This window comes from Lates calcarifer, linkage group LG5 (genome assembly GCF_001640805.2).
Source record: "Lates calcarifer isolate ASB-BC8 linkage group LG5, TLL_Latcal_v3, whole genome shotgun sequence".
Classification (NCBI taxonomy): domain Eukaryota; kingdom Metazoa; phylum Chordata; class Actinopteri; family Centropomidae; genus Lates; species Lates calcarifer.
In genome coordinates this window covers 7272314-7285574 of record NC_066837.1, presented here as the reverse complement: position 1 = coordinate 7285574, position 13261 = coordinate 7272314, and the positions used below count along the sequence as shown (strand labels likewise).

The 13261-nt window shown below is 39.0% G+C and overlaps 2 protein-coding genes across 7 annotated transcripts in view; one reads left to right on the top strand and one right to left on the bottom strand.

Annotated features, from left to right (window-relative positions):
* lrba (LPS responsive beige-like anchor protein) overlaps positions 1-2263 on the top strand; it is a 177479-nt gene extending 175216 nt beyond the window's left edge. The window contains 2 exon segments of the mRNA XM_051070266.1: positions 451-602; positions 798-2263. Of these exon segments, the coding sequence (XP_050926223.1) occupies positions 451-602; positions 798-888 (243 nt within the window). The 3' untranslated portion in view covers positions 889-2263.
* A 105-nt stretch (positions 2264-2368) lies between these two features.
* dclk2a (doublecortin-like kinase 2a) overlaps positions 2369-13261 on the bottom strand; it is a 42929-nt gene continuing 32036 nt past the window's right edge. For 4 of the 6 annotated variants that reach the window (XM_018690859.2, XM_051070531.1, XM_018690863.2 and 1 more), the window contains 6 exons: positions 13061-13194; positions 12508-12585; positions 12173-12269; positions 11013-11093; positions 10453-10566; positions 2369-5611 (listed from right to left, as the gene is read on the bottom strand). In XM_018690859.2, coding sequence (XP_018546375.1) covers positions 4799-5611; positions 10453-10566; positions 11013-11093; positions 12173-12269; positions 12508-12585; positions 13061-13194 — 1317 coding nt within the window. In that variant the 3' untranslated portion in view covers positions 2369-4798. Of the gene's footprint in view, positions 5612-6037; positions 8516-10452; positions 10567-11012; positions 11094-12172; positions 12270-12507; positions 12586-13060; positions 13195-13261 lie in introns of those variants that run through there. The other 2 variants (XR_007813218.1, XM_051070533.1) reach the window with 2 other exon arrangements.

The window sequence follows — 13261 nt, the reverse complement described above, 5'->3', positions numbered from 1 at the left end:
AGAGCCTCACTGTGGGAAGCCATCTTTGTTGCAAGTCAGTGTCTGTGTACAGAAAGCCCCCAAGGATAGCAGCACTGACCTGGGATCTTTTGTTGATCACATGACCTCGCAGTATGAGCTTTACTTTGACATAAGAGATAAACTGGTCCCAGATCACCAGTCCTATTCGGAGACAATTTATGCTTGTGGTTCCAGGTTGAGTAACTTTGCTGCCATGCTTTCTCTCTCTTGCCCCCCCCGCCCCCCCCTTTTTGGCACTGAAGGACAGTTAACAGATGATCAATTAAATCAGGCAGTGTTGTCACAGGGAGGCACCTCCCTCTGAAAACCAATTCCGAAATATTACACAATGTAAAAGCTGTAATGAAAGTGACATGTTAGAGGCAAAGACTAAAAAGGGAATTCTCAGGCTCCTTCAATAGATAATAACACTTTTCTTCTCTTTGGCAGGCCATGCTTCTCAGTCGTGATGGCCAGTATCTGCTGACAGGTGGAGATGGAGGCGTATTATCTGTCTGGCAGGTCCACAACCTCAAGCAGCTGTTCACCTACCCAGGCTGTGATGCAGGAATCCGTTCCATGGCCATGTCACACGACCAAAGGTAACAAGCACAATGCATAAACACTTGAATACATACACTTAACTGCATTTCAGAGGGAACAACTGTACTTTGTATTTAAGTAGAAATATATAGAGATACTCAGGTAAAAAAAAATAAATTCACAGCAAATTAAAACAAAAAAAAAAGATAGTATACAAACAAAGCGTCATGCTGTTCCCTCCTGACTCCTCTAAGGTGCATCATAACTGGCATGGCATCTGGAAGCATCGTGCTCTTCTACAACGACTTCAACAGGTGGCACCATGAGTACCAAACCAGATACTGAGCTGAAAACAGCAACAACTTGACTGACACTGATTTGGACACTGATGAAGATCCAGACTGTTGCAAGTGTGAACTCTTATCAAAGGCACTATTCTGTCTATCCTGATATCCTGAATGTATCTCACTGAAAGAAGAAGAAGAAAAAAAATCTGTCCTGTTATAGTAAAAGAATCAAACTATTTTTAAAAAGGGCATTGCTATATTTTGTAGATCAGATAGAAAATTTTCATATACAAATCATAGGGTGGGGGTTATGTTACTGTACGGTTAAAAACAGATCTATTTTTAGCTGTAAGAGTCTATTTTCATCTCCTCCAGAAAAGAAAAGAGGGACTTGTGGGGAGCTAGTGAAAACCTTTAATCTTGACTTAAAAATCCAAATATTTGTGTACTTTAGGGTGAGTGATTTTTCTTTTGTTATTCTGTAGGTGTGTATGTGGGGAGTAATTATTAAGCTTTCATTCACTTTTAACATGCTTTTTGCCATTTTGGCGACACAGCCGTTAGATATGTTTGAATAAATAATAAATGTATCAGACAGAAGGATAAATGAAGAGGGAATATACATATATATATAAATATCTATATACATACTGTTTAAATGTAGTCCTTCATATTTAAAATTTCCATTCCTTCTGTACCTCTGTGCTTTCTAAGAGATTGCGTTTCTGTGCACGGCTCACTAGTCATATAAAACATATCAGCGCAGACTTAACACAGTATCATTTAATACCTAAAACATCAAAAACATAAAACTTCCCTATATCAGTGATTTTGAAAATGAGCTTTACATAGAGGAGGATGTCAGGAAAACCATGTCAAGGATTATGCTTCTTTTATATTTACGTTTCTCTCCTAAATGACTGAATAAGCAAACAGTAAATAATTTTTTTCACCAAAACTGATGGAAAGAGTGAAGGTATGAGGTCATAATTTTTACTACTTTATCACTAAATAAAATCATGTCGTATCATACCTAGTGCTCAAGCCAGCTTAACATCTCAAGTCCTCTTTGAGTCCCATCTCCAAAGCAGCTAACAGCAAAGTGAGGTGAGCAATGAAAGGAAGGACTTGTTGCATTTCAGTCTGAGGTTCTTTCTCTCTTTTTTTCCATCACAGCAGTCCAGATCACAGGATGAGTGATTTTGTTAAGATGTGATTCAGCACTAAAAATGGCAATGAGACATATTCCTTTGGTCCTCGGTAAAATATATGTCCACTTGTATCTTTTGATTTTGAGGAAACATTCCTTTGTAGTTTGAGCTTTGGTGTGCTATACGAGAACTGCTGTTATCTATCAACCAATATTTTTGCAATCATTTTGGAGTGTTTTGTGTGTTGAGTTCTGACAATAAAATGGAATTTTATAACTTGAATTGTGCTTGGTGTTAAATGACGCTTTCATTAGGAATCTTGGGAGACTGTGTAGCACCCTCTAGTGGCCAACTTCAGGTATGACAAACACAAATATTCACCACAAATGCATTTGTTTCAAGTCTTTATTGCATTTTTATTTTTTGCTCTCTGCTGTTTCAAAATAGTGGGACATTAAAAGCAGCCACTCTATGCCTAATAAAAACCATTACTCCAGTTTGACACAGTTGATCTACCTGTTTTAAAACTGTCTTTTCATACAAATTTCCCTTTACAAACTGCTATGACAAAGCATATGAAACTCTAACTACATATACATAAGAGGAGCTAAATGACCAATTTGACTGTGTGTACGTGTGACAGGCTTTGTCTTACAGGGAGGTGGTGAAAATGGGAAAGGAGTATTCATGCAGCTGAGCGTCCTGAAGAGGTAACGAGGCATGTTGAGCCACAGGAGGATTTAGCCCTACTAACACCAGCTGGGATAAATGCTGTGGAGTCTAAAACAGGTACAAACAAGGACAAAACAAATCACTTATAAATTAATTTAGGATGCACGATTTGGGATCCCTTTTCTTAGCCAAGCTGGTTTTGATAAAGGCATCGTCAAGCTATGAGCTGTTACCCAGTGGTGAGGCACAAACCTGTTACCTTGACAACACATTCATTCTTACTGTGTAAATCCAACATATCCAAAACCACTGACTGAATATTTTGAAGGAACACTGTTAGTTTCATGCAGCCAATGGCAAAGCATTGTCATTGGGAATTATCTTAACTGGCACTCAACTAAAACCAGAATGTGCATCTTGTTTGAGTACTTCTAAAGTAGTTCTAAGCAGTTCAGCTTTGAAATGTACAGTTCTTGAGAAACAGGCCTACAGTTTGGTTTCATGTCTGTTGGATCTACAGTGTTTAATGTTATATACTGCAGTTATGACACTGAGGATCATAACTGCTCAGACACACACAGGCAAAAACAAACCTTCAAGTTTCAGGTGGACAGCTAAGGTTCTTCACACTATGTACAACTAGTTCACACCAAACAATACATACAGTCAGTGTGTGAATGAATGTGCCAGTGTCAGTTACAGGGGGTGGACAAAATTATCTACCAGATGGACTTTTATGAATTATATTGGTTTTATTTGACATGGTTATGAAATTTCTCTGTCTGCCTTGATACCATGACGCTGTGTGGAATTTTGTTTGTGGTGCTCAGAGCGTTAAAAAGTAAAATATTAAACATCCACATCTCACAGAAACAATGTTCCAGGCAGTTACTCTGGATAATTCACAGACATCGCTTACACAGGAGCTATATCTTAAGTGCAAAATACTTCTGGTATATATTCATTTTCTGTGAACTGTTCAGAGTTTTGGGGATAATGTTTCTGGATTGACACACTGTGAACACCACAAATAAAATTCTTAATGATATCTCATAAAAGTCTGCAAATGAACCTAAAGCTATCGGCATGGCTTGATACCACAAGAGCAGTGGTTCCCAACCAGGGGGTCAGTGCTCCCTTAAAGGGTCACAAGATAAATCTGAAATTTGGGAAATAATTACCACGATAGGAAGCAGATAAAACCAATTCCTGCTACATGTAGTTGTGTTTAATTTCTCAATTTTTTTTTTCCGTTTTTGCTTTTGAGCTAATGGACATTTTATATATCCAGGCCCCTAAAAGTATTTAAATAAAACAATCTGAATATTTGGTCAAAATTATCAAAATGCACAGACTTTCTGAGGGTCACAAAGCAAAAGAGATGGGAACAGAAAATGATCTTTTGTTTGTTTTAAATTTAAATATGAACAGTTCCAAGTGGAGCTAAAGAGGCAAAGCACTGCCTTACTTGTTATTTGCTTCTTGATACTTTGGCAGGTATTACCTTTATTTTGTCCACTCCCTGTACATTATATTGTGTAGTAGCACTTCACGTGTGTAGATCTGTGGTTATCATCAGGATGACTGTTGCCAGAGAAAATACTGAGAGTGGTTATAGTTAGCTTAGTGAGATATAACACTACAGGTAGCTAGGCTAGCAAGTTCAGACATCTGTTATGCTGAAATAGTTGTATTATGGACATACTGTCTCTCTGCTAAAGCAAAAGGATGTTACATTGGGATGTTTGTGTGTAATGAAGATCTATTTACAAAAGAGCCACAGGCAGTCAAAATGGGATAATAAATAAAGGAAAGAATTCACATTAATGTGATACTGTAATGCATGACTTCCAAAGACAACCACTCAGAACAGTGATATTCAATTCATTCCCTTTCTCCATTACCTTCATTAATAAATACAAACCTATATATACAATCAACAAACTCTTAGAAAATGCCTTGTATCCTCCATCTAAAAAAAAAATGAATGGGATAAGAATGAGAGAAACAATGTGGACACAGCAGTCACTGGCTCAGTTTACAGCTACTGGAAATACTCAGGGTGGATGTTTACTCTTCTCATCCCATGTCTAATGATATATAATGGAAAGATGGGGAGTTGGGGGGTGAAATGAGCCCAGACTATTAAACCTTCTCTGTAAGCTCTTCAGCAGGAAGACAGCTGGGAGAGGGAGGGTCAGCTGGAGAGGGCGGGGTTGTGGATCTGGGAGGTGTAGAAGGTGGAGAAGGAAACAGGGTTGGATGGATGGGAGATGGGGAGGAAGGTTCTTGTTTGGTTGGGGAAGCGAGAGGGAAAAATACAACAGGTTTGATGGGGGAGATAGGGGAGGGGGAAGCTTGTTTTGAGGGAGACGAAGACTGGGGTGTTGCTTCTTTGGTGGGAGAAGAAGGAGAAAGAGCAGCTGGTTTGGTTGGAGATGATGGGGAAGGACAGGAGACAGGTGTAGAGGGAGTTGTGCAGGTGAAAAGACCAGGAGGGCCAGAGGGTGTGTGAACCTCTGGAGCAGCAGAGGGTGATGTAGGTGATGTTCTTATTTCAGGAGGGGATGAAACTGGCAAAGAGGTGATGGGGAAAGTTTCAACGGAGGGTGAAGGGGAGAACTGAAGAGAACTTACAGGAGTATAGGGAGGGAAGTGAAGGTTAGCTGTTAACGGGTCATTTTCACTCGGGGGTTGAGAATTGGAGGTGGATGTAGCATCAGGCACAGCGATCCCCATAGTCTTGGAGGGTGATGCCAGCTTGGCAGGTTTTGGTACTTTGGTGCACGGTGCTTGTTTGGTTGGAGAAGCTGGTCCTGACTTTGTTGGTGAGGCTGGTTTGATTGGAAGGTCAGATGGGACTTTCTTGCAAGCTGACAAAGTTGAACACGGCACAGTTTCTGGGCCTGGACAACGATGGATGGTGAGTTGTAAGGTCTCCTTATCTAGAGCTGTGTTCTGACAAAATAGACAGACAGATCATTGGCTTGATACCTTCGTTCATCTGAAATTCAAATTACACCAAATAGGAGAGAGAAAGAGATACTGTGGGTCAATCTACACTGACAACAGAAAACCTCTTATAGCCTAAAGTTGTCCAGTGAATAACTGATCAGTTGAATGTTTGCAGATATACAAACTCTTCAATCACTGACGACTGATTCAGTTGGTTTTTGATTTATATGAATGAAAAACATACACAATGAAACTGTCTAATGTTAATGGACATAAATTAACTGAGAGATGATTTAAAAAGACGGTATGGTTTGCACAGTGAACTGACTCCACAAGAAGATAAATCATATCAAGTGCTACTCTAAGTGCAGAGAAAGGGCAAATGAGAAAGTAAACTTTTACTTTTTCATTAAACAAATGCATAGGTGGTGTTTTTGTCCTGAGCAAAGCCCATGATGTGTTCTTGTCTTATGTGGAATAGAAAACAAGTACATGTCAACGTTCCTCATTTGCCCTTGTGCTGAATCTCAGCAGCAGAACAGACGAGGCATAGCGTTAAGTGTTAGTACATACCATTGCCTTGGAGCTAATTCAGAGGGACGTAATGCAGGGAGACGGGGGAGAAGCAAAAAAGGGACAGAGACTAGTCTTACTCACAGCTTCACAAAATTAAGTCAACACAACAAGCATGACGGCAAGTGGACAAGTTGTTGTTCCAGCTCAGTGCTAATCTCTTATTTCAGATCAAAACATATTCCAAATTAAGTGACTCTTTGTATTTGAGAAGACTAAGCTGGAACAAACTAAGACTTTCTACAAGTGATTGTTTCAGGCAGAGACATGTGTCAGTGAGTGTTAAGCTATATTTGAATAACTGTCAATAAAATGCAGTGGTAAAGTAGGATTAAATGCGCTTTTGATTGTAAGCGTTTTAAAAGATAAGGCTGGCATTATTCTATATCTTTCTTATTCAGGGTTTTACCTACCATTATAAGGCTTTAGGCCTTAGTCTAAGTCAATTTCATGTGAATATGTCCTAAAAAATGCTGTAGTATAGTATGTCATAAAAACCTTTTCAGGCTAAAATTGAAAATTCTCATGCCATAGTATAGTATGTTGTAAAAAACTGATCATATTCAGGCTAAAATCAAACCACCTCTGGCTAAAATTGAACCTCCCGTGACTAAAGAAAACCCTTCTCTGGCTAAAACTGAACATCCTCTGGCTAAAATGGAACCACATCTCTCTAAAACCAAACCACCTCTCACTAAAACCTAATAATCTCAGACTAAAACTGAAATGCCTTTAGCTGACATTAAACCACCCCTCACTAAAACTGATTGTCCTCAGGCTAGAACCTCCATAGGGTAAAATTAAATCTTCTTGGACTAAAACTGAACTGCTTCCTGCTAGGCCAGAACTCAGGCTAAAACTAAATGTACTCAGGCTAAAGGTGAACTTTCTCAGGTTAAAACTGATCATCTCCAGGATAAAACCAAACAACCTCAGGCTAAAACTAACCAGCTAAAACTAAAATTAGGTCATCGTATAGTATGTCATAAAAAATATCATAGTATATTATGTCATAGAAAATGTCATAACAGTAGGTCAATATATGTTCTAAAAATCAATAAATCCCATGAAAAGACCAAATCTAACACTTAACTGCTGTTCAGCAAAGCCCTATAGCTTATACTTATGTTACAGTGCCTCTCTTGTCCAAAAACTACTAAAAACACATTAGTGGGCTACACTGTTGCACTGGGTGACATGTAATTTCCAGGAACATAGGCACTGATGTTTATCCCACACAAACCATTCTGCTGCCATAAATACTCAGTACCAAATGCATGTTAATCCAGGGCTGAAAATAGTTCTCAAGAATTGCATTATTTATTCAAATGACTATGACCTATTTTTAAATATTTGTCTTCAGTGGGAACTATTGAACATGTCGTAGACAGGGTTGGGAAGTGAGAAAAAAATATTGAGACGGCCTTAAAAATTGTAGATTTTGGTCTTTTCATTGGATTTGTTGACAGCAGGAAAAATGTAGAAGGCTGCCATCCTTATAATTTAAAATGTGCTGAGGAATCTTGTATCCAAGGCAAGAAAGCCACACTGGTTTGCATCCATCTCTGCAAATTTAAACTATAGAACGATATGAGCACAGTTCTCAGTTTTCTCCACAAGGTGCCACCAGAGTACCATTAAAATATTACAAGTGTTGAGAAACCAATTACAGATTTGTTGACCTACAGAGAGTTGGAAGCTATATTGAATGAGATCACTAACAAACAATAATGGCAGAGAGGGAGGCAAATGACACTGCTCTTGCACTAGCTTGCACTGGCACCGTAAACATGCTAAATAACCTAAATGACGATGTGAGTAAACAAACACATCCTTCAAAACACAGACAAATATTTTCACATCCCATAAACATTTGATTGACACAAAAGGAATGATGTGTGAGTGAAAGAGTGAGAATGAGAATTATGGAGTGAGGCACGGGTAAAACCAGGACAGAGCACGTGCTGGGAGAGTGTTATTGAGGTCTACATCAGTTAGTTATTGAGAGCAGTCACTGCAGCTGGTGGCCAGAGAAGAGGAGCAGGGGGCCTGGGAAAGAAACAGGAAGGAAAGGAAGAGAGGAAGGGGGAGTAGTGGGGGGGGTAGGAGTTGTTATTGATGGAGGGAAGACAGTGAAGGGAAGGGCGATGGCTGGAAAGGAAGAAGGGAGGCAGCGAGAGTGGGGTGGGGGGTAAAGCGTGTACCCGGCTTTCAGCTCCAGGCGTCCCCTGTGGTCCTGGGTTGGGAGTGAGGGAGGGGTGAGGAGGAGGGAGGAGGAAGTGGATGGAGAGGAGGAGGAGGGGCCGAGGCCAGGGCCCATGTTTACACCTCAAACTGTCAAATGAAATTTATAACAAAATGAGGCTCTTTGCAGTAAAGAGGGGGATCAAATTAAATTTCTAATCAAATAAACTTCCCCTTCCACCCTTTTTCCCTTCCCTTTAAGTTCAGACAGACTGAAGAGAGTGTGCTAGGCTGATGGGTGGTGTGACCTGATGAGATGAAGAGTGGAGGAAGTCAAACTGTACAACAGGAAATGATGCACATGGGGCTTGAAACAGGATGGAAGGATGTGGCTACTAGAGGAATGACTTCTTCACTGTTCTGTTTTTCCATCATTCCATCTCTAAAATCTTGTCTCACATGTTTACAGCAGCATAAGTTGCTTATAACTTGTATTTAGTGTGCTCTTCAACGATGATTGAGGCCAGATATTCTATCTCAGTGATTAACTGGGCCTAAGATTCATATAAAGTGCATAAGAAAAAGCTCAGGCCTCTTAATTTGGGTCACACAGTCGCTGTTATGCTATAAACGTTTGGAAAAATGCCTGCAGCCGCTGCATGCACCTTGTTAGTGACTACTTAAAACCATGTCAATATTAGAGATTTAAGAGGTCAGTGAAACAACATGACCTTGCAAAACTCATAAGATTATTGCAGTGGCCCTGAGGGTCAAAAGATCACAACAGAAGATAACACAACATTTCACAAAACAAAAAAAAAAAAATGGAACGGGTGAGACAACACTTCTAGTTTGTGTTTGGGACAGAGTCAATAGTTTGTTTGTGTATGAACTCAGAAAAATGTAGTTGTAAGGCAGGAAGTGATTCCTTACATGGGAAGAGCCATCACAAGCTCTCAAAATGCTTTGCATTGTTTTACTGTTGCTCAAACCAATCAGACCTAGGAAATCACAAGAAGCTTTTATCAAGTACCAAAGGTTGTTGTTAGTGAGGAGGAAAATGCAAGATAGCTGACCAAAAAATTAAGTTAAAAAAATGGCTTCCAAAGTTAATGTGATATAACTATATAATAACTATAACTCAGGTAATGGCATACTTGTGGACACAACCATCACTAATGCTAACACAATTCCTCTGGGATTGAAGATGTTATTTTTTTAAAATCTTGATGTAAGGTCTATGGACAGTCAATGGTAGTTGTTTAATTGTAATTTTATGGAATATTGTATTTAGCACAACACAGTCTTGTTGAACATATAGATACTTGAATGCTGATAGTTATATTCTATTCTATAGTACTATATAGTATATTCTTTCAGATTAAAACCATCCTTTCTTTCTTAAATCTGTGATTTGTGGGGGCAACACAGACTTATTGCAACAAGGGCTTAATTGCAATTTTGTTGTTCTCTTTAGGCTGAAAATGAAGGAAGAAGATGAAGTCCAAGATAATCAACAAAGATAGACAAAGGGTGCAGAGGCTGTGCTGAGTCTCCAAGACTCAGTCAAGAACCCAGAGCCAAAGGATACCACTGGTATTACAAGATCAACAAGGTAAATGGATTGTATTAGTGAGTGTAGCCATTAGCCAGTATCTTGGATCATAGTTGGATAAGGTGGACGTGATTCTGACAACAAATAATGCATGTTTTTTTCTTCTTTTCTCTCCCATTAATTATCTCACAACCCCCTCAGATTTATCTAGTGAATTTTACTGAAGTAGGATTTTTACTTACTAAATTGCTATATTTGTACTTTTACTAAAGTGAACTGAAAACACCACTGCTGATAACTGGCAGTGTTGATATAATTCAAAGTTTACAGACATTAAACTAAGATACTGGCTGGTGGCTACACTTATTAATGAAATTTTGTGAAATGTAGGGTTTTCGGAAATGCTGTTGTGTTTTGATCTTTAGGGCCACTGTAGATTACTATCAAAAAAGTACTGCAGTAAATCTCAGAAAATGGGACAAAAATATTTTCTAAATTATATATTTGGTTGTGAATGTTTTTGGGCGCTTACCATGATGACAGACACACCAGCTGTGGTGTTGTTGTGCTTTGGCGCAGTGTTAAAGTGCGTCTTTAGTTTACCTGTCACCTCCATCTTCATATTGTTCTCTATGACTGCATCGTCCTACATAAACACAAACATGTAAAATGTACAGTGAAAGTTTCACCACACTTGAAGTTGGTTCACACATACAGTACGTAACATTTAAGGTACCAAAAGTATGATGACGATGCTTTTAGAATCAATGCTAAGAGTAGTTTTTAGTTTTCAATTACTGTCATATAAAGTGCAGACCAACCTTTGCCTTTGAAACTGCACCAGTTAACCCAGGTACCTATATGAATACTTTTGTCAATCAGCCTTATTTCATCATCACATCTAGGCTCCACCTCTTCACTGTTATCCAGTGATTTCACTGGGGTTGGTGAGCAGGCTTGTCCATCACTCAGTGATCATCCTAGCTAAAGATCATTTGAACCATCTTACCTATGTTATTAATTAAAACATCTTAAGTGCCTAAACTTTTGCACAATACTGTACATGCAAATATACTCAGTGTTAAACAATACCGTGACCCATGGGTGGGAGAGGACATCTTGTGCTGTGTATCGAGCCTCAACATTGACCTGCAGCATCTTTCCAATCAGCTCCTGGAATAAAACACTCAACAGTTTAGAACAAAGGAATTGTATTGTGAACAAATGATCATACTGTACTATTGATGCACATAATTCTCTTATGCAAATGAACCATTTCAAGTAAACTTCAACTGAAAACGAAACAATTGGTCATTGATGTTGTTGTTCCACAGAAGAGTTTTGTTTAAAGTAACACATGAACACAGACTGATGTATTAAAACATTAGTTTAAAGCTGCATTCATCTTTCCAAAAAAAAAAAAAACATTACAACATTTCTATATTTGGAGTTCTGCTTGTGTCTACCTGATGAATATAGTGACAATATTCACTCCTTTTAACTCTCTTTACATCTTCAAAAACTAAAGATGGAAATATTTGGTTCTTTAGCTGCTACATGTTCCACTATGTTTAGCAGCTAGTAGCTAACTTTCATCGCATAAGTGCATTTACATAGACTTATACTAAACACTAATATTGGAAAAACTATTGGTTTTAATATTTTGCTAATGATTTCAACTATATCGCCATGCCCTGCAATACTATGTGCTACCACTCATTAGTACTAGCACTCATTTCAAGAGGATATTGAAAACCATAGACTAGAGAGTTCATGCTTTCACACGTATTTGCAAAGTAATATCCTCTCTTAAATTTACACCTGCACTGCTTCATAACTGCAAGTTGTTTCATGCTGTGGTGTCTATAACTGTGCACTTGTCTTCAGTGACAGGCCACTGTAATAGCAGTGGGTTTAATTAGCAGTTTGGTCTTGCATGCTGAGCGTGGGCTGTCACTTTAATACATGACATTAATTTAAAGGGTTGGAGGGGTGTCTGTCCTTTAGCAGACAGCAGTCATTAATAGAGCAGATTCACATGGTGCGTGTGTGTATAACGTTCTAGATCTAGACTGTCACTGTATTTAGTTAATGGTAAATGGGTTTCTGTTCTACCTGGAGTTAGATAATGGTTAGGGTTAGGGTTAGACCATATTTTGATTAAGATAACCCTCCAAAGAAATGAATGGGAGTGTCTGGGAGGGTGTGTGTGTGTGTGTGTGTGTGTGTGTGTGTGTGTCAGTGGTCCCAACCTTAGCTGAGTCGGTGATGTTGTCCCAGTAAGGACTGGGAAAGTCCAGTCGCCCCAAAAGTATCTGATCAAACAGGTCCTCTTGCAAGTTACTCTCACTACATCAACAGATAAACACAGACAGGCAGGCAGACAGACAGACAGACAGACAGGAAACAAAAAAAATTATGTGCTATTTGGCACACATGCAATACATCTACATTGTGATAGTTGCATGATAGCACCTGTAACCTCACCTTTCATTATACAGGTATCATAACAACTGTGAAGTGCTACTGATTAAACATGGATCATGGTAATTTTGGTCAAATCCCTTTACGTTGATGAACTCAGTACCTTCTAAATGGTGGAAAGCCACACAGGAGGATGTAGGTGATGACACCTGCAGCCCAGATATCCACCTTCAGACCATAGCTGAGTGAAAAGAGAAGAGAGACAGGGAAGCAGAAAAGTACAGTGAATGATTAAATGTAACTGAGTATCTTACAGCAAACCATCATCATCCAGTTTACAATTACAGTAGATGACTGACTGGACATAAAACAACAGAATGATATTTTAAAAAGACAAAGTTTCAATCTACCATAATGATGTATAAGTAAATGAATCATTTATGCTGACACAGATACACGGTTTGTGTTGCTTCACTCAGCATGCTTACACACTAAATACCATTCATCTTTTAATCTCCATACAGCTGATTACAACACAGCACTGCTGTAGACCCACATTTCTACTCTGCTGCTGTACAAAGAACAGATGTTTCCATTTAACCAACACACAGATCAGTGAAAACATATGTGTTTCTCTATAATGGGCACCTTCCCTGATGAAAACTAAAAGATCTCAGTACTGAAACCCAAACATTCAGCCAAAACATCAAGCTTACCCTGACTCTGCGATGATTTCTGGAGCCACATATGTAGGAGTGCCACATACGGTATACAGGGGTCCCTCGACTACTGTGGCCAGGCCAAAGTCCCCAAGCTTCAGTGACTTGGTGCCATCTGGGTACTCAAACACCTAGAATGGAGCACATGCTCAGATGAAGCCCACTGAGCAGTTGGGACTTGTAGAGAAAATAAATATT